This window comes from Pelobates fuscus, chromosome 4 (assembly GCF_036172605.1).
Source record: "Pelobates fuscus isolate aPelFus1 chromosome 4, aPelFus1.pri, whole genome shotgun sequence".
NCBI lineage: Eukaryota > Metazoa > Chordata > Amphibia > Anura > Pelobatidae > Pelobates > Pelobates fuscus.
Genome location: NC_086320.1, coordinates 11,557,188 through 11,579,066, shown reverse-complemented (window position 1 = coordinate 11,579,066; position 21,879 = coordinate 11,557,188). Strand labels below are relative to the sequence as shown.

Below are 21,879 nucleotides of genomic sequence, written 5' to 3'. Positions count from 1 at the left end.
GTGATATATTGTATTAGCGATTTCAGGTAAGTGAATGGTTTTGATACTGGTTCACTTTAACATCTGTTTGAAAATTAAACCATTTTTTTCATGGAGGCTGTGGCCAAGAGACGTGTGACTAGGGCTGTGTAAAGAGAAACAAAGGGGATTTAACTCCTAAATGGTAGAGAATTGCGCAGTTAGACTGCAGGGACATGATCTATAATCCCAAACTGCTTCATTCATTCCAAATTGGCAATTGAAGCCTTTTCCATACCCATAGCTCCATACCAGCCTACAGAAGACTGTTAAAATGTTATAGACCATAAATAAAGGACAGAACCTGTGTCTTTTACAGGAGTGCTGGGGGCACATTAAACATTCCGAGGGCTAACAGTTGTTTTCGACCGATAAGCAGAAATGTTTATTCTTGTGTAACGATGCACACAATAAATGCGGTGTGTAAACAGTATCTGCTGGGTTGTCAAGGCCCATATGGTAGAGCATCACGGAGGGCATGGCAAGATGGCAACAAGCCCACTAAACCTGGGACTTGAAGAGAACAAAGTTACAAATATTGGATCAAATGGCAGTATAGGGAATTCATTCCAAATTGGCAATTGTAGCCTAAAACTTTCAGTTACCTTATCAATTCTACACAAATTACACGTTGAATAGTGAATATCATTTTCCAAAATCAAGATGTTGTAGCTTTATAGCAGCGAAACAGGATTAAACACATAAAAGATATGCGTGTAATTTATCATCACCCAGGAGTTAAAGACTCACCTGGTGCACACGGCTACCTTCTCCGGGTCGTGGATATAAGGGCAGCTCGCCCCTCGGTTGCACTTTCCAAATCGATTATAATACATACAATATTCCTTCTTCTCCTTTTTCTGTTGGGCTTGCCGGATAATCGCCAAGCTACGCTGGACTGCTCGGCTGTGTGTAGAGAGTAAATCCCACATTCATCACCATGTGATGGGATCTTTAAATTATACAATACACATCACGAAGAAAATAAGGTCTCACATGTGACATTTCAAGAGTACACTCATGGACATTGTGATAACAGCCCGTTCTGCTATAAAACAGGCCCAATATTAAGTGCAGGAATAGAATTAGTTTATAAACCTGCATGTGGGGGGCACACATTGTTCCCATGCCATTAGTTTATAAACCTGCATGTGGGGGGCACACATTGTTCCCATGCTATTAGTTTATAAACCTGCATGTGCAGGGCACACATTGTTCCCATGCTATTAGATTATAAACCTGCATGTGGGGGGCACACATTGTTCCCACGCTATTAGTTTATAAACCTGCATGTACGGGGCACACATTGTTCCCATGCTATTAGATTATAAACCTGCATGTGGGGGGCACACATTGTTCCCATGCCATTAGTTTATAAACCTGCATGTGCGGGGTACACATTGTCCCCACGCTATTAGTTTATAAACCTGCATGTGCAGGGCACACATTGTTCCCACGCTATTAGTTTATAAACCTGCATGTGCGGGGCACACATTGTTCCCATGCTATTAGTTTATAAACCTGCATGTGCAAGGCACACATTGATCCCATGCTATTAGTTTATAAACCTGCATGTGCGGGGCACACATTGTTCCCATGCTATTAGTTTATAAACCTGCATGTGGGGGGCACACATTGTTCCCATGCTATTAGATTATAAACCTGCATGTGGGGGGCACACATTGTTCCCATGCTATTAGTTTATAAACCTGCATGTGCAGGGCACACATTGTTCCCATACTATTAGTTTATAAACCTGCATGTGGGGGGCACACATTGTCCCCATGCTATTAGTTTATAAACCTGCATGTGCGGGGCACACATTGTTCCCATGCTATTAGTTTATAAACCTGCATGTGCGGGGCACACATTGTTCCCATGCTATTAGTTTATAAACCTGCATGTGGGGGGCACACATTGTTCCCATGCTATTAGATTATAAACCTGCATGTGGGGGGCACACATTGGCCCCATGCTATTAGTTTATAAACCTGCATGTGCGGGGCACACATTGTTCCCATGCTATTAGTTTATAAACCTGCATGTGCAGGGCACACATTGTTCCCATGCTATTAGTTTATAAACCTTGATGTGGGGGGAACACATTGTTCCCATGCTATTAGTTTATAAACCTGCATGTGCAGGGCACACATTGTTCCCATACTATTAGTTTATAAACCTGCATGTGGGGGGCACACATTGTTCCCATGCTATTAGATTATAAACCTGCATGTGGGGGGCACACATTGTCCCCATGCTATTAGTTTATAAACCTGCATGTGCGGGGCACACATTGTTCCCATGCTATTAGTTTATAAACCTGCATGTGCGGGGCACACATTGTTCCCATGCTATTAGTTTATAAACCTGCATGTGGGGGGCACACATTGTTCCCATGCTATTAGATTATAAACCTGCATGTGGGGGGCACACATTGTCCCCATGCTATTAGTTTATAAACCTGCATGTGCGGGGCACACATTGTTCCCATGCTATTAGTTTATAAACCTGCATGTGCAGGGCACACATTGTTCCCATGCTATTAGTTTATAAACCTGCATGTGGGGGGAACACATTGTTCCCATGCTATTAGTTTATAAACCTGCATGTGCGGGGCACACATTGTTCCCATGCTATTAGTTTATAAACCTGCATGTGCGGGGCACACATTGTCCCCATGCTATTAGTTTATAAACCTGCATGTGGGGGGCACACATTGTTCCCATGCTATTAGTTTATAAACCTGCATGTGGGGGGCACACATTGTTCCCATGCTATTAGTTTATAAACCTGCATGTGGGGGGCACACATGGTTCCCATGCTATTAGTTTATAAACCTGCATGTGGGGGGAACACATTGTTCCCATGCTATTAGTCTATAAACCTGCATGTGCAGGGCACACATTGTTCCCATGCTATTAGTTTATAAACCTGCATGTGCAGGGCACACATTGTTCCCATGCTATTAGTTTATAAACCTGCATGTGGGGGGAACACATTGTTCCCATGCTATTAGTTTATAAACCTGCATGTGGGGGGAACACATTGTTCCCATGCTATTAGTCTATAAACCTGCATGTGCAGGGCACACATTGTTCCCATGCTATTAGTTTATAAACCTGCATGTGCAGGGCACACATTGTTCCCATGCTATTAGTTTATAAACCTGCATGTGCGGGGCACACATTGTCCCCATGCTATTAGTTTATAAACCTGCATGTGGGGGGCACACATTGTTCCCATGCTATTAGTTTATAAACCTGCATGTGGGGGGCACACATTGTTCCCATGCTATTAGTTTATAAACCTGCATGTGCGGGGCACACATTGTTCCCATGCTATTAGTTTATAAACCTGCATGTGGGGGGAACACATTGTTCCCATGCTATTAGTCTATAAACCTGCATGTGCAGGGCACACATTGTTCCCATGCTATTAGTTTATAAACCTGCATGTGCGGGGTACACATTGTTCCCATGCTATTAGTTTATAAACCTGCATGTGCAGGGCACACATTGTTCCCATGCTATTAGTTTATAAACCTGCATGTGCAGGGCACACATTGTTCCCATGCTATTAGTTTATAAACCTGCATGTGGGGGGCACACATTGTCCCCATGCTATTAGTTTATAAACCTGCATGTGGGGGGCACACATTGTCCCCATGCTATTAGTTTATAAACCTGCATGTGGGGGGAACACATTGTTCCCATGCTATTAGTTTATAAACCTGCATGTGGGGGGCACACATTGTTCCCATGCTATTAGTTTATAAACCTGCATGTGGGGGGCACACATTGTCCCCTTGCTATTAGTTTATAAACCTGCATGTGCGGGGCACACATTGTTCCCATGATATTAGTTTATAAACCTGCATGTGCGGGGCACACATTGTTCCCATGCTATTAGTTTATAAACCTGCATGTGCGGGGCACACATTGTTCCCATGATATTAGTTTATAAACCTGCATGTGGGGGGCACACATTGTCCTCATGCTATTAGTTTATAAACCTGCATGTGGGGGGCACACATTGTTCCCATGCTATTAGATTATAAACCTGCATGTGCAGGGCACACATTGTCCCCATGCTATTAGTTTATAAACCTGCATGTGCGGGGCACACATTGTCCCCATGCTATTAGTTTATAAACCTGCATGTGGGGGGCACACATTGTTCCCATGCTATTAGATTATAAACCTGCATGTGGGGGGCACACATTGTTCCCATGCTATTAGTTTATAAACCTGCATGTGCGGGGCACACATTGTTCCCATGCTATTAGTTTATAAACCTGCATGTGCGGGGCACACATTGTTCCCATGCTATTAGTTTATAAACCTGCATGTGGGGGGCACACATTGTCCTCATGCTATTAGTTTATAAACCTGCATGTGGGGGGGACACATTGTTCCCATGCTATTAGATTATAAAACTTGCATGTGCAGGGCACACATTGTCCCCATGCTATTAGTTTATAAACCTGCATGTGCGGGGCACACATTGTCCCCATGCTATTAGATTATAAACCTGCATGTGGGGGGCACACATTGTTCCCATGCTATTAGTTTATAAACCTGCATGTGCAGGTCACACATTGTTCCCATGCTATTAGTTTATAAACCTGCATGTGCGGGGCACACATTGTTCCCATGCTATTAGTTTATAAACCTGCATGTGCAGGGCGCACATTGTTCCCATGCTATTAGTTTATAAACCTGCATGTGCAGGGCACACATTGTTCCCATGCTATTAGTTTATAAACCTGCATGTGCAGGGCACACATTGTTCCCATGCTATTAGATTATAAACCTGCATGTGGGGGGCACACATTGTTCCCACGCTATTAGTTTATAAACCTGCATGTACGGGGCACACATTGTTCCCATGCTATTAGATTATAAACCTGCATGTGGGGGGCACACATTGTTCCCATGCTATTAGTTTATAAACCTGCATGTGCAGGGCACACATTGTTCCCATGCTATTAGTCTATAAACCTGCATGTGCGGGGCACACATTGTCCCCTTGCTATTAGTTTATAAACCTGCATGTGGGGGGCACACATCGTTCCCACGCTATTAGTTTATAAACCTGCATGTGCGGGGCACACATTGTTCCCATGCTATTAGTTTATAAACCTGCATGTGGGGGGCACACATTGTCCCCATGCTATTGGTTTATAAACCTGCATGTGGGGGGCACACATTGTTCCCATGCTATTAGTCTATAAACCTGCATGTGCAGGGCACACATTGTTCCCATGCTATTAGTTTATAAACCTGCATGTGCGGGGCACACATTGTTCCCATGCTATTAGTTTATAAACCTGCATGTGCGGGGCACACATTGTCCCCATGCTATTAGTTTATAAACCTGCATGTGCAGGGCACACATTGTTCCCATGCTATTAGTTTATAAACCTGCATGTGCGGGGCACACATTGTCCCCATGCTATTAGTTTATAAACCTGCATGTGGGGGGCACACATTGTTCCCATGCTATTAGATTATAAACCTGCATGTGGGGGGCACACATTGTTCCCATGCTATTAGTTTATAAACCTGCATGTGCGGGGCACACATTGTTCCCATGCTATTAGTTTATAAACCTGCATGTGCGGGGCACACATTGTTCCCATGCTATTAGTTTATAAACCTGCATGTGCGGGGCACACATTGTTCCCATGATATTAGTTTATAAACCTGCATGTGGGGGGCACACATTGTCCTCATGCTATTAGTTTATAAACCTGCATGTGGGGGGGACACATTGTTCCCATGCTATTAGATTATAAAACTTGCATGTGCAGGGCACACATTGTCCCCATGCTATTAGTTTATAAACCTGCATGTGCGGGGCACACATTGTCCCCATGCTATTAGATTATAAACCTGCATGTGGGGGGCACACATTGTTCCCATGCTATTAGTTTATAAACCTGCATGTGCAGGGCACACATTGTTCCCATGCTATTAGTTTATAAACCTGCATGTGCGGGGCACACATTGTTCCCATGCTATTAGTTTATAAACCTGCATGTGCAGGGCGCACATTGTTCCCATGCTATTAGTTTATAAACCTGCATGTGCAGGGCACACATTGTTCCCATGCTATTAGTTTATAAACCTGCATGTGCAGGGCACACATTGTTCCCATGCTATTAGTTTATAAACCTGCATGTGGGGGGCACACATCGTTCCCACGCTATTAGTTTATAAACCTGCATGTGCGGGGCACACATTGTTCCCATGCTATTGGTTTATAAACCTGCATGTGGGGGGCACACATTGTTCCCATGCTATTGGTTTATAAACCTGCATGTGGGGGGCACACATTGTCCCCATGCTATTGGTTTATAAACCTGCATGTGGGGGGCACACATTGTTCCCATGCTATTAGTCTATAAACCTGCATGTGCAGGGCACACATTGTTCCCATGCTATTAGTTTATAAACCTGCATGTGCGGGGCACACATTGTTCCCATGCTATTAGTTTATAAACCTGCATGTGCAGGGCACACATTGTCCCCATGCTATTAGTTTATAAACCTGCATGTGCGGGGCACACATTGTCCCCTTGCTATTAGTTTATAAACCTGCATGTGCAGGGCACACATTGTTCCCATGCTATTAGTTTATAAACCTGCATGTGCGGGGCACACATTGTTCCCATGCTATTAGTTTATAAACCTGCATGTGGGGGGTACACATTGATCCCATGCTTATAGACTGACGGCGGATTTCATGTTCGATAATCTACAAAACACAAACCTTGCAATGTACTGGCTCGAGGTGGGTGATCTGCTGCCGTAAAATGAACCGGTGCTGCCGAGATCCCCTTTCCCTGGAGGAAGAGAGAGATTGGAGAGAAAACCGATTAGACATGTGAGACCCTTCCACCTTCCTGAGACATGAGACAACTGGATTTAACATGAGCAGAGTTTCCCCTCCATGAGATCACATTAGAGATTTCTCTCACCATTAAATGAATGCCTAAAGCAGTTTAGTCGAAGTTATTAATGTGTAAAGTGTGTCCTCTTTTCATTTTACAAAATTTTAAAATTTCAATAGAAATTGTTACTTTTATAAATTAAGCTTGTTACACCCCCCTTGGCTGTCAATCACACACCCGGTCCTGTTACTTCCTGGTTTGGTTAGCTCAGTGGAACTAAACTCAAGAGGCAGCAATTGCCTAGAGCACCTGCCTTGCAAAGACTTCTCATTGAGCTGCATTGGGAAGTCTGTGATTGGACAGCCACAAAAAGTTTGGGCGGGGTTAGAAGGGGAAGGCTTGAAAAGGCTGCAGACAAGAGAGCTGCAGATTTTGTAAGCGGTTTTTATATATACCTCCAGTGACAAAATGCTTTGATGGATGAGGATGATTCTTCAATGACTGGGTTTTATCATTTCATTTTAAGGGTCTTTGTACCTTTTCAAGTATTTTTTTTAAATTAAATTATTTTTTGCTGGAATCCTCTGGAGCCTCTACTTCGTATTACAAGGGTGGTTGAAGTGACCCTTAATAAACATCCAGGTTACATATACCTAAAGCCAGGTACATTTAGGTCAGAACAAGGTGAGCAAGTTTACGATATTTTAACTTGCCCATTTGCATTCTGCACAAATGGTCCTGTGTCCCTTTAATCTTTTCAAGTCACTAAGAGAATATAAGGAAGAAGGCAGAGTCCCACCCTAAGGGTACGATCATGAACCGCAACAGAACCAATGTTTTAAGATCTCTGATGAATTGGAGTGTGCATTATGATGATTTATTGAATTAAGTTGAAGGACCACTATAGGCACCCAGATCACTTCAGCTCAATGAAGTGGTCTGGGTGCCAGGTCCATCTAGTGTTAACCCTGCAGCTTCAAACATAGCAGTTTTAGAGAAACTGCTATGTTTCACTGAGGGTTAATCCAGCCTCTAATGGACAGCCGCTAGAGGCGCTTCTCACTGTGAAAATCACAGTGAGAAGACGCTGGACGTCCATAGTAAAGCATTGAGAAATGCCTTCCTATGAGCGGTTTGAATGCGCGCGCTGACGTCGGAAGAGGGAGGAGAGTTCCCCAGTACGGAAGGAGCCCGGTGCTGGAGAAAGGCAAGTGGCCGAAGGGGTTCTAACCTCTTTATCCCAGCGGGAGTGGGACCCTGAGGGTGAGGGGGACCTAATGACCCCATAGTGCCAGGAAAACGAGTTTGTTTTCCTGGCACTATAGTGGTCCTTTAAACTGGATTTTTTGCCTTTTGGATCAAAAGCAAAAAACAAATGTGAAGAAGGCTGAACTTGATGGACACATGTCTCTGTACAGCCCATGTAATCATATCTTAAAGAAATATTACACGTCATGTTGCGGCTTGTTTATTATAGGTGGTCATTAAATAAAAAATACCATCCACACTTGTGGACACTTGATGACATAGTCTTAAATTAGAGGGACAAAGGTTTAAAAATAATATCAAGAAGTATTACTTTACTGAGAGGGTAGTGGATGCATGGAATAGCCTTCCAGCTGAAGTGGTAGAGGTTAACACAGTGAAGGAGTTTAAGCATGCGTGGGATAGGCATAAGGCTATCCTAACTATAAGATAAGGCCACGGACTAATGAAAGTATTTAGAAAACTGGGCAGACTAGATGGGCCGAATGGTTCTTATCTGCCGTCACATTCTATGTTTCCATGTTTAAGGGATCGAAGCAATCACTGGGAGATGGACAGAACCCATGGAAAGGATGAGGTTATTACTTCAGGGTGTAGCTATGTAACGTTAAACTTGCGACCTAACTCTCTCGATTCTCTGGGGAGAACTCTAGGTGGCATGACACGGTTTTAAAAAGTATGAACAAAAACTGGATTAATGTTAATGCTCAAAAGTATCACAGGGACTGAGAGCAGCGAGGAAGCAGCTAATCCCGCTTTAAATAGATCAAACAAATTTCAGACATTTAATGGGACCGCTATATAACAAAGCAGCGATAAGCCCACACGTGACACTAGTACAGTACTTGTAATTGAACACAGAACATTGCAAGGAGATAAAAAGGGGTTAATCATATTTTGAAGTAGGATACTGTGCAATATGTCTTGTTTAACTCTTTGAGGGTAGTAATGCCTACCTTATATGGATCAGAATTTTCAGAACGGTCCTTAGTTTTCAGTCCACACACGGAGGAGGATTTGTGTGAACATGGGACAGTGTAAAATAATCATCATGTGACAAAAAATAAAACAAATATTAAATAAAATAAAATTACGGGGAACCTTGTCCCAGGTGGTGTGACAATGTCCTAATCAGTCACCTGCCAGCCGTGGCGTGTTACTGAATGAGTGAGTGGGATTTGATAGTGTGTCCTGGCCGTGAGCTGTCACTCGCCTGGCTGGTGATGAGGGTGCCCCATCTGCTGTGTGCGTGGGTACGATGATGGTGTCGCTGGCAGAAGAGCGGCCTTTAACTTGTCTGTCAGCATCCTGGGGGTGCACTGAGCCGTGCCAACATCTGTGTGCCGCCGATCTTATTTGGGCTGGAAATGTAATGGTACCCTGGTGCTCGTTCTCTTCTTGGTACGGTTATCCGCACCCAGACAGGATGCGTCGTGCCTAATGACAGTTACACGTCAAGCACCTAATGCAGCATCAGCACAACCAGGATCCGCTTCATCATCATCAGCACGACTGAACCAAGCTAATCAGTTGTTCCCAAAGAGCTGACAATCACATCGCTCCAGAAACTTTTTAATAATGAACTCTGTGTCGAGACAGCTTAACAGCCATTACAAAATCTCCCACACTGGTACTGGTACAGACTAGAGAGATAAAATTACACCACAAACTGCCACGTTCGCAAGTTAACGTTTAAAGACATTACCTACAAACTATAAAACCCATCTCTACTAAACGTGTATCGCTCCACGGCGCCAGTGAGAAGCAGAACACAATCCGTCTGATATTCTGATGTGTGCTGGTACCAAAGAATGTGAGCACAAGTCATTCAGTCTCTCCCGCTGCCTGCAGGGTTGCACTCTGGTCGGAGGTCAATGGGTGTAATTGGCAATTCATGGGGCAAAGTGGAGCAGTTGCTATGGAAACTAATGCTCCTGCTGATTGCTCCACTATAATACAAACACCCGGGGAAAAAAAAAATCAACAACAAGTAGTGTCTGTGAATAAGCTAAAATACACAATATTACATGAGATGCTTAATGAAAGGCAGCCAGGTGAAATTCATTTCTGAACTTGTCCGTCCCGAAACCCACTTCAACGGGAGATTTAATAAAAAGTTCTCTCATAGAACAGGTTATAGTTATTCACTAAGCTTTGTGGACTATGGAACTAAATTTTTTTGTCAAAACAGCCATGTCATAAAATCTGCTGGACACGACGATGGCTCTCAAAGGGTTAAATGAAGAGATTAGAATGATCCACAGTAAAAAAAATTATCCATTTGAATTTGGTTATCATATTTAACCCTCGCTCCCCTGTGCCCTACGGATACCGTGGCACTTGGACATGGTCTGATATTGTAAGCTGGTCAGACTGGGTATAACAGGGACCTGGCGAGACTAGCAGATGGTCCGTGCTGTGTACGGAGACCTGTCGTTCTGTCCTAGTGATAGATGGATGCGTCTTGGCAGGGACTGCACAGACTATGTCAGTAATGGGTGTTTGGCGTCTCTCGTCACCCCATTCAGGTATAACTCATCGAGTGTAGTCCAGTGGATGGTGTCTGCTAACAGCATGTCAGATTAACCATACGGTAATCTCCCAAATAGAGACTGAGAGGGGAATCAAGTGTTGTGATTAATAGGAAAGCGATCTGGGCCAACCTGTTAGCATTACATGCCCTTTATGCCAGCTGTTGTCTCTCCCAAAGCTCTGCATGCAGGAAGGGGACAGTTCTGCAGCCATTTTAATGCAAGATTACATGAAAGTGGAAACTTTATTCAGCAGCACTCACATAAATACTGATTACAGGCTAACCCCCAACCCCCCCCGCCCCCCGCCCCCCCGCGGCTCAGCTTATAACGGGATCATACGGTATAATTTACAGGAAACATTTATCTCCCCGACATCCTTAGACAGCTCAGAGTACTGCAAGCACACAACCTGTGACCATGAGGCATGGCTCCTAGATACACCAGGCAGACAGCTTGTTAAACACACGAGAGGCAGGAGACACCTATGAGCCGTTTCCCTTGGTTGTCTCTGTAGTTGGCCTGGCAGAAGTTCAATTCCAAATCGGGACAATCCAACAACGAAATCTGGTTGATGATCAGTTGCTGACAGAACAGCGATACTTCTAAGTTATTCCTGACTTTCATGTTCCCCGTTCCATCTGATGTGCTCCCTCACATAATGCAGTGTTTGCTTAGGTATTTGTTCAATACTCAACAGAATTCAATGCATTTGGGCAATATAAAGAGGAAAACCTCCTGTATCTTCATTACGGTAAATCAGGTGAAATAATGCTCGTCAATATGCTTGATGGACATATTTAGTGTTTCATATTCCCATAAAAAATTATTTTTTGAAATGTTTTATATCAAAGTGCATTTTTAACGACTCGACACAAATAGCTTTTGACTCCAACTCACAGCCCTGATAACATGCGCTATAATACAAGTCCGGTATAGGGATTTCTTCATTACACAGCGCGCTGTCCCATAATAATTACAGCAGGTTTCTAACCTATCAATGCCCACCTACTCGGGGTGCTCCGGATTTACGGATAAGATGAAAGACGTACATTTGGTCATCGCCGAGCAGTGGAATGACAGACAGTGAGAAAGTGGTGTTTTACAGTTTAAAGGACCACTCTAGGCACCCAGACCACTTAATGAAGTGGTCTGGGTGCCAGGTCCCTCTAGGATTAACCCTTTTTATTATAAACATAGCAGTTTCAGAGAAACTGCTATGTTTATATTAGGGTTAATCCAGCCTCCAAATCCTCTGTCTCATTGACAGCCGCTAGAGGCGCTTGCGTGCTTCTCACTGTGAAAATCACAGTGAGAAGACACCAGCGTCCATAGGAAAGCATTGTAAATGCCTTCCTATGAGACTGGCTGAATGCGCGCGCGGCTCCTGCCATGCATGCGCATTCAGCCGATGACGTCGCGAGGAAGGAGGAAAGGAGGAGGAATGCTCCCTGCCCGGCGCTGGAGAAAGGCAAGTGTTTAACCCCTTCCTCTCTCCAGAGCCCGGCGGGAGGGGGGCCCTGAGGGTGGGTGCACCCTCAGGGCACTATAGTGCCAGGAAAACCTGTATGTTTTCCTGACACTATAGTGGTCCTTTAAGTTCTGTCTCGAATTTGGAAACACCCTTATTAGATTAATAAAACATTCTGAAACGATTGTGCCAACGATACGGTGGGCATGATACGCATGTTTATGGGAATACTGGTTGAATGCCAGTTTGGTAAGCCATACAAACAGTAGCACTATATTACCTGCTCTAGGTGTCTGCTTGCTGGCTGTGCCAGGACTCCATGTTTTGGAAAGCTTGTTGGCAGACACCCTATACATAACGCCTCCGATACAGCATAGGCCGCCACTCCGCCATCTCTGTTGGCTTGGGTTAAACCTGGCGCCGGGGGAAAGCTGACGAATTCGGTTTAACAGCAGCCTGAGAAAAAACAAAATGTTATTAATCAGAAAATACCCATATTGTGTCGGATTCCATGCCAGCCTGACAGAGAGGGAACCCAAACATTAACACACAGTGTAAGGTCTAATCATTATGTCTTTATATAACACACAGTGTAAGGTACAGTCTAATCATTATGTCTTTATATAACACACAGTGTAAGGTATGGTCTAATCATTGTGTCCTCATATAACACACAGTGTAAGGTACAGTCTAATCATTGTGTCCTCATATAACACACAGTGTAAGGTATGGTCTAATCATTGTGTCCTCATATAACACACAGTGTAAGGTACGGTCTAATCATTGTGTCCTCATATAACACACAGTGTAAGGTACAGTCTAATCATTGTGTCCTCATATAACACACAGTGTAAGGTACGGTCTAATCATTGTGTCCTCATATAACACACAGTGTAAGGTACAGTCTAATCATTGTGTCCTCATATAACACACAGTGTAAAGTACGGTCTAATCATTGTGTCCTCATATAACACACAGTGTAAGGTACGGTCTAATCATTGTGTCCTCATATAACACACAGTGTAAGGTACGGTCTAATCATTGTGTCCTCATATAACACACAGTGTAAGGTACAGTCTAATCATTGTGTCCTCATATAACACACAGTGTAAGGTACGGTGTAATCATTGTGTCCTCATATAACACACACAGTGTAAGGTACGGTGTAATCATTGTGTCCTCATATAACACACAGTGTAAGGTACGGTCTAATCATTGTGTCCTCATATAACACACACAGTGTAAGGTACGGTGTAATCATTGTGTCCTCATATAACACACAGTGTAAGGTACAGTCTAATCATTGTGTCCTCATATAACACACAGTGTAAGGTACGGTGTAATCATTGTGTCCTCATATAACACACACAGTGTAAGGTACGGTCTAATCATTGTGTCCTCATATAACACACAGTGTAAGGTACGGTCTAATCATTGTGTCCTCATATAACACACAGTGTAAGGTACGGTGTAATCATTGTGTCCTCATATAACACACACAGTGTAAGGTATGGTCTAATCATTGTGTCCTCATATAACACACAGTGTAAGGTACGGTCTAATCATTGTGTCCTCATATAACACACAGTGTAAGGTACGGTCTAATCATTGTGTCCTCATATAACACACAGTGTAAGGTACAGTCTAATCATTGTGTCCTCATATAACACACAGTGTAAGGTACGGTGTAATCATTGTGTCCTCATATAACACACACAGTGTAAGGTACGGTGTAATCATTGTGTCCTCATATAACACACAGTGTAAGGTACAGTCTAATCATTGTGTCCTCATATAACACACAGTGTAAGGTACGGTGTAATCATTGTGTCCTCATATAACACACACAGTGTAAGGTATGGTCTAATCATTGTGTCCTCATATAACACACAGTGTAAGGTACGGTCTAATCATTGTGTCCTCATATAACACACAGTGTAAGGTACGGTCTAATCATTGTGTCCTCATATAACACACAGTGTAAGGTACAGTCTAATCATTGTGTCCTCATATAACACACAGTGTAAGGTACGGTGTAATCATTGTGTCCTCATATAACACACACAGTGTAAGGTACGGTGTAATCATTGTGTCCTCATATAACACACAGTGTAAGGTACAGTCTAATCATTGTGTCCTCATATAACACACAGTGTAAGGTATGGTCTAATCATTGTGTCCTCATATAACACACAGTGTAAGATACGGTGTAATCATTGTGTCCTCATATAACACACAGTGTAAGGTATGGTCTAATCATTGTGTTTTCAATCAAAGTTAAACTCTAGCTATACATATTAAAGAATTATTATAATATCAATAAAGTGGCCTGTCATTTTTAGAAACCAATGTTTCCATTCTAGATTTAAACACACCTAGTGGCAGTCCTCCTGATAGCGATTCCGCTGTGTGAACCGAGTGAAGCTCAGTCCCGCAATCAATGCTTCTCATAGCGGTATGTCATTGGAGGGATGCAGTAACAAGCATGCCGGTATCTTTTAAAGGATCATTATAGGGTCAGTAACACAAACATGTATTCCTGACCCTATAGGGTTAAAACCACCATCTAGCCTCCAGGGCCCCTCATGCCTCCATAAATATAGTAAAAATCTTACAGTATTCAATCCTGTTAGACTCAGAAAAACAAGCAGTCTGCTGACATCATTAGAAGTGGTGGCCTGATCCAATCACAATGCTTCCCCATAGGATTGGCTGAGACTGACAAGGAGGCAGATCAGGGGCAGAGCCAGCATGATTCAAACACAGCCCTGGCCAATCAGCATCTCCTCATAGAGACAAATTGAATCAATGAATCTCTATGAGGAAAGTTCAGTGTCTGCATGCAGAGGGAGGAGATACTGAATGTTTGGATGCATTTTAGGCAGCCATGACCCAGGAATGATCTCTAACAGCCATCTGAGGAGTGGCCAGGGAAGTTATCACTAGGCTGTAATGTAAACACTGCATTTTCTCTGAAAAGACAGTGTTTACAGCAAAAAGCCTGAAGGAAACTATTCTACTCACCAAAACAAATTCAATAAGCTGTAGTTGTTCTAGTGACTATAGTGTCCCTTTAAGGCAGAAACAAGGTAAGCATGCTTTATTAAAACTTTAATATATATATATATAAAATCAAAGGTGGGTGCACAGTGCTGACAATGATGGGGGTAAACCTATACTCCTGAAAAAACGTCAGTTATTTTGAGAACTATAAGGTACCACATTTATCATATCCCTCTATCCCTTCTTCCCTACAAGCTATACATAGGAAGGGCTTTTAGCCTGGTACGTTTTACATTTAAACAAACTCTCCAAGCACCATAACAACAATGGTGTACCATGGTGAAGCCCCCCTCCAACACTGTAAGCAGTCAAAAAGTTGATCCACCTGGTGCTACTACCCGCCTCCACTACTACTGCTGGAGAGCCAGACTGTCCCACACCTGTGTCAATTCTGCTGCACCAATAGGGTTAATGGCAATTCGGTCTGGCTTTTACAATTCCTCCTGATTTACGGTTTATCAAAAAGGTTTCGACCCTCTGTAAATGTACTCTACACACACACAAAAAAAAAAAAACACACCAAACCTATAACTATTCATTTAAAATCCTGATAAACATAGGCTAATTAGCTGGCACAAAGTGATGGCATTCATCATTTCCTAATGTTTATACAGATTGCTGTTCTCCGGCAGTTGGCGGGTTAATGCCCACGCTAGTAGGATAATTCATCACGGACCACGTCTTCCGAGATAATAGAGAATTATCCTTGTACGAGACAGTGAGTGGCAGGAGGGGAGCACCTCGGCCTGTCTCACTGCCCGGCGCGGCATTGTTACCGTAATAGAAGAGGCTGGGCGCATGAAATGAACTGTGCCGAGTACAGAGGATAAAAATTAATGAGCTTATTGCAGGGCCAAGGACCTGGTGGAAATGTTTGCCCTTAACACATCCCTTTTTCTACTACACAGAGCGTCGCCACTAAACACTTCCCTCATCGCTGTGACCGCCGCGGCCCGCTGACAGGAACATTTCATTAACGCTGGTAATAAAGGCTTGGGAGAGAACACTGCCCTAAGATGGTCCTCTTTGCAGCCCTTGTAATAGGAGGCATGAACTATCCTTTCAAAATCATTTCTAATCCATTTGAAATACAGCAGCAAATTATCTCCCTCTCAGCCCAAAGCGTCCAGCAATTCACTGTGAGCCCGAGTGACAATGCTGCTGAATTTATCACCATAACCTTGAATGTACGGGGGTGAGGGATCGCTTTTTTATTTCCTAGCAATACTATAGAGATAAAACGGGTGGGTATGATAAAAAATTAAATACTAAAATAATAGGCTATAGATGGCCTAATGCAACGAGAATCAATCATTCAATTTACCCTCCTTTTTCCTGGATAGAAGAGAGAAAAGTGCAGCACAATGTAAGTCACAGGGATTCGACGGCAGCACATACCATAGAAAGCTACATATAGCGGACATATGCTCGGTCTCAAAGCAAGAGGCGTTTTATCTATTTATTAAATTAAAAACTGAAATTCGGAAAGTACAGTAAAGTACCACCGCAATGCCAAATTAATTGAGATTGAAAAAGCTTTTTGGGTCGGCTCCCCCTTGTCGTCCCTCAGACAGAATGTTTGTTTGAATAAAGTTCTGTATTCAGCACGTTTAGACCATTATAGGAAAAACACTTATGTCCTAATCAAGCTACAGATATCTCGATTTTATATTTTCATTTTTAACCTGTTTTCAGAGAGATTTGGTTTTACAATGCAAACGTTTTGAAATATAAAGTGCCAATATTTGCACAAAACCTAAATCTCTCGAAGCATGTGTCTCGCTCTGTGTTTTATTATGTGTATTATGTGTACCCCTCTAAAGCTCTTTCAGCCGGCTGAAACCTTTCCCAGGATGGGATCTGCAGACCTGTGTAGCAGTACTGAGGCTGGGCCAGTAATAGAAAGTTCTGAGCGACCCATTGCTCATGTTCCAAAAAAGCAATGATGATACCATGTTTATGTATCCATTGCAAGTCATACCCGAAAATCACTAAGCAATCAGTTGAAAGTAATAAAAAGCTTGTTTAAGAACTGCTGAGATATTTTCCTTTAGTTCTTAGGATGGTCGATAGATTTCCTGTTCTCACTGTCAGTACAAATTTCCACATGCCGGTGCAAATGGACCATCTATTATTTAACCTCCCAGCCCGCACAACCCTTCAGCCATTTAGAGAGCAGGGGTGTTCCCTGTAATAAAAGGGTTTGATGAAATTACAGGGGAGCACAAGCATTTTTATGAAACAATTAAGATTTCAAATTGATCCTTTTCAGAAATTGCGACAAAGATAAACCATTATCCTAACATGTAAAACAAAGAGGCGTTTTACGGATCGTTCAAGATTATAGTAGAATAGTAGGGTCGATTAACTCAAAATGTTTACAATTCACATTTTATTTAAGAATCTCCTCGGGCAATGAAGGCCGAGAGTAACAAACTGGTAAAAATGTTTATTAGGATAAATATAAAATACATTCAGCATCTCTCTTATGGATATATCTTTATCCTCTGTTTACACTGGTCAGCAAGAAATGTAAAGATTCAGTCACTGCAAGCTGGCTGCTTTTAGATAAAAGCACTTGAAGACACTCTGCCTTTAAAGGGACGCTCTAAGCCCCCAAATCACTCCATCTTAAAGGGTTAACCCAAGCACTATGACCACTTTGTTGGTTTTAGGTGGTCATGTTCTGTTCTGGCCACTGTCAATTCTGGGCAAAACACAGCACACACAGAGCCAGAATTTTAATGTTTAGAACCCAAATTCTGCAGTCTTCCATCCACAAATGCTTGGTGTTATAAACCGAAAGTAAGTGCCTTCTCCAGATTACGATATACAGCTGGCCAGCAAAGAAGATCTTTAATTCATAATACATGGCTGCCCAGTAGGGTGAGCTCTGCAAGACATGGTCTGTAACAATGCAACTCTCCAACCCACAGCATACAACTGCCCAGCAGGGGGAGCTCTGCAAGACATGGTATGAACAATCCAACTCTCCAACCCACAGCATTCAACTGCCCAGCAGAGGGAGCTCTGCAAGACATGGTACGTAACAGGCTAACTCGCCAACCCTCAGAACACAACTGACTAGGCAGGGTGAGCTCTGCAAGACATGGTCTGTAACAATGCAACTCTCCAACCCACAGCATTCAACTGCCCAGCAGGGGGAGCTCTGCAAGACATGGTACGTAACAGGACAACTCACCAACCCACAGCATTCAACTGACTAGCAGGGGGAGTTCTGCAAGACATAGTATGTAAACAATCCAACTCTCCAACCCACAGCATTCAACTGACCAGCAGGGGGAGCTCTGCAAGACATGGTACATAACAAGCCAACTCGCCAACCCACAGCACTCAACTGACCAGCAGGGGGAGCTCACCAAGCAACAATGTACAGCTGTGCAAACCAAGGTATACAAATACCAAACAAGATATGTAACTGCCCAGCAGGAGAAACCCTATTAGTAAAAAAGGAATTGCAGAAGGGACCAGACTCTGAAGCTGCAGGATATGTGGTGGTTTGGCCATGGTCACTATATACTATATGTAATGCGTATTAAATAAAACCCGATACGGCATCATTCCATTTCTGACAGTGTGTACAGGTCTATTCTAATTTACAATGAGCAGCATTGTCCAATGGGTTCACTCGATCACCAGCGGGTCGACTTAGTAACGAAGAGATAAATGGGAGCCATGTAACGGCTTCCTTTACATACTCCAAGGGTTAAACTACTTCCTTGTTATTTATTAGAAACCAATTCTTTTTCTGAATTCTAGGAAACATCTTGATGTTCAGCGGTGAAGACAGAATGCGAGACATTCAGTATATTTTGCATACATCATTAATTTTAAATTATACTAAAAATGGTGAAAGAATTCACTGTGATTGGAAGCCTGGTTTTCGCATCTTGCGCAGTATCTGGTGTAGGATGAAGAACAATGCTGCAGACTGTCTAGTATCGCAAAACACCACAAACACTGTAATTACAGACAAAAAGACCCGGCTTATTTTATTTCACTTTTACACAAACCTGTTAATCCCGCAGCTTCCAGCCCTTTATTGTAATCTTTGAAAACGGCTCTGTGGCGTTTTAATAAATTCTAAACTAGTCAGGACACAGAATTGATCTATATTACATGGGTTTTATATGGGTTTTACGTGTATTTGAGTCACAGGATCACGGAATGTTAAATAAAATCTTTTATGTGTACATTGCAGTAAATTCCTATTTATTCCCCACTAAAGTCTCTGAACAAGGTTAGGGAGTGGAATAAAGGAAATGTACCTATGGCAAGTGTGACACGGCTCTCCATGCTTGCAGTTGTGAGTAACTTTTAGGCCTGGCTATTGGTGTAGGACTGGACATTTTATGCCCTGGATTGGACAATTTACCTTTGATGCAAGCCTGCACGCTGCAATTTGCCAACAAGCACGCAGATAACTAAATAGCTCCTGAGCTAGGTTTCTTGTAACGGGACAAGGCCAATTAAAATGAATGTACACAGAATGCTAGGCAATGGGCATACAGCTAGCCAATCACAATATTCAATAAAGGACGGGACGCAAGGACAGGTGGGGTGTACCCTGGGAACTCGCTGGCTTCACACAGACTATAAACAATCTCATCTTATCACACAAACTATGCTTCATTGGTTTCTTAATCTGCCATAAAAACAACATGGGGCTCTCACATATTTACTCGAGTCTTTCATATTTGTCAGTAGGCATTTCGGGCATTAAAACCACATCTGATGTGAGACTGGCACACGTCATACAGGGAATGCTTGCCAGAATATTGTCCCATAAATGAGAATTTGCCCGCTAGCTGTATCCACAGACGGCCTATAACCTCTTCTCCCTGCAATGAATCTGAAAGTAATCGGTGTGTTTAAACTACAGCAGCCACCAGTGTAATCTCACTCAATGCAGAGTCCTTGACCTCCATAAGGCTGCTTTCTGGAGTCTCTCCTTAACCCATGCAATGCTGCAACCTACACAGACAGGGGTTAATCCTTCCGAACAGAACATGTTGTAAAGGGGGACGATTGAGAAGCAACACCAAAACAAAAGCACACATGGAATCTGCGTGTTCAACGACAACGCATTTAATATCTGCCACCTGTTTTGTAAAGTAACTTGTAGAAAGATTACCGCTGTATTATCTGCAGCAAAAATAGAGAAAATACTCCAAACCCAGCAGGGTCATTAATACAACTTATTGTTATTACAACATTGCAGCGGAGTAGTAGGGGTTAATCCACAGTATCTCCGCTGCTAGTCAGGATAAGCAGGTAAAACACAGGTAGCGTAGTAATAATCCTCTCCTCCCAAAGACTAGACGACACATAGCTTGGAGGTCAACTGAGGTTTTAATCACAGGGCACAGTATTTATGCGGTTACAAATGTAAGGGGTTTCCCAAGTCACATTACAGGGTTTGTCCAGTAGGGGGACTACATGGGGGACTGAGCTTAGAGGCCGATTTCCCATCATACACTGCTGTACCAGAGTGATAATTACCCCAGAATGCACTGTTAATGGGATTATCTCCTGGTACAGAAAAATACAGTTTTTACATTAAAATCTATAACGGACATAATATTTCTGCTAGGCACCTAAACCCCTTATTACATAGCTGGGACCTGAGCGCATTATTGAGGAGACTTGCGCTCAGATCCCAGCACAAATAACCGAACGTGGTTCATTTCACACGATTAGAATCACTTTGTTTAAAACATTCGTTCCAACTGAGGGAATAAAAGTCCCGAAAGAACAAAACTCCCGAACGTCTTGGAAGTCCAGCGGGGCTTGTGTTGCTGAGTAGCCGAATTTAGTTCCAGGTACTCAACGACAAAACCCCGATGGGTCTCCGAGAACAAAGATGGCCGCCACCACGTGTTCGGTACACGAACGGCGGCCACCCACAGCACGCATTAATTGTGCATTGCTACAATGTTGCAAAGTACTTAATGGGAGACACACGACCTGCTGGGGTGGTCTCCCATTCGGTACTTTGCTTGTTCCACGAACAGTGCGGGGATTCACGGTTCGTGGATAACCAAGCTGAAGGCTAACGGCATTCGTGTGCTGTAACACACGAATGCTTTACACATGGATCCTGCAATCGGGGAAACAGATAATACGGCAAATAGGAAACGATATATAAGTACAGGCAGTAAGTGGCTAGGTTTGCCACAAACATTCTACATCATGGATAGTCAACCTGGTCCCCACTGCCCACTAGTGGGCGTTGCAGGATTCTAGGTGGGCGTTAGTGGATTCTGCGGCACAACAAGCTGAATCCTTCTATCGAGAGAGTGGGCGGGCGGGTGTGAGTGGACAAATGCACATGAAAGCACGAACGCGAGAATGCATGCGCACGAACAAGAGAATGCGTGCATGCGCACGAGAATGTGCCAACGCGAGCAAGTGTAACACATGGGAAGAGGAAGGGGGAGGAGTGGGAGCTGATGTACGATAGCAGGGACAGGCAGAAGAAGGAGATATAGGAGAAAGAAAAGTTATAGGCAGGACAAGGAGAGAATTGTTGTTGGCTAATAATAATAATAATAAGTGGGCTAACTATCTCAGCCTTGCTTTTGGACATTGCCCTAAGGAAGGTAAAAGAAAAG

At 43.2% G+C, this 21,879-nt stretch overlaps 1 protein-coding gene across 1 annotated transcript in view; it reads right to left on the bottom strand.

Annotated features, from left to right (window-relative positions):
* ZC3H3 (zinc finger CCCH-type containing 3) overlaps positions 1-21,879 on the bottom strand; it is a 205,983-nt gene that overhangs the window by 52,884 nt on the left and 131,220 nt on the right. The window contains exons 5-7 of the mRNA XM_063450968.1: positions 12,462-12,637; positions 6,793-6,865; positions 769-924 (exon numbers count right to left, since the gene is read on the bottom strand). Coding sequence (XP_063307038.1) covers positions 769-924; positions 6,793-6,865; positions 12,462-12,637 — 405 coding nt within the window. The remainder of the gene's footprint in view (positions 1-768; positions 925-6,792; positions 6,866-12,461; positions 12,638-21,879) is intronic.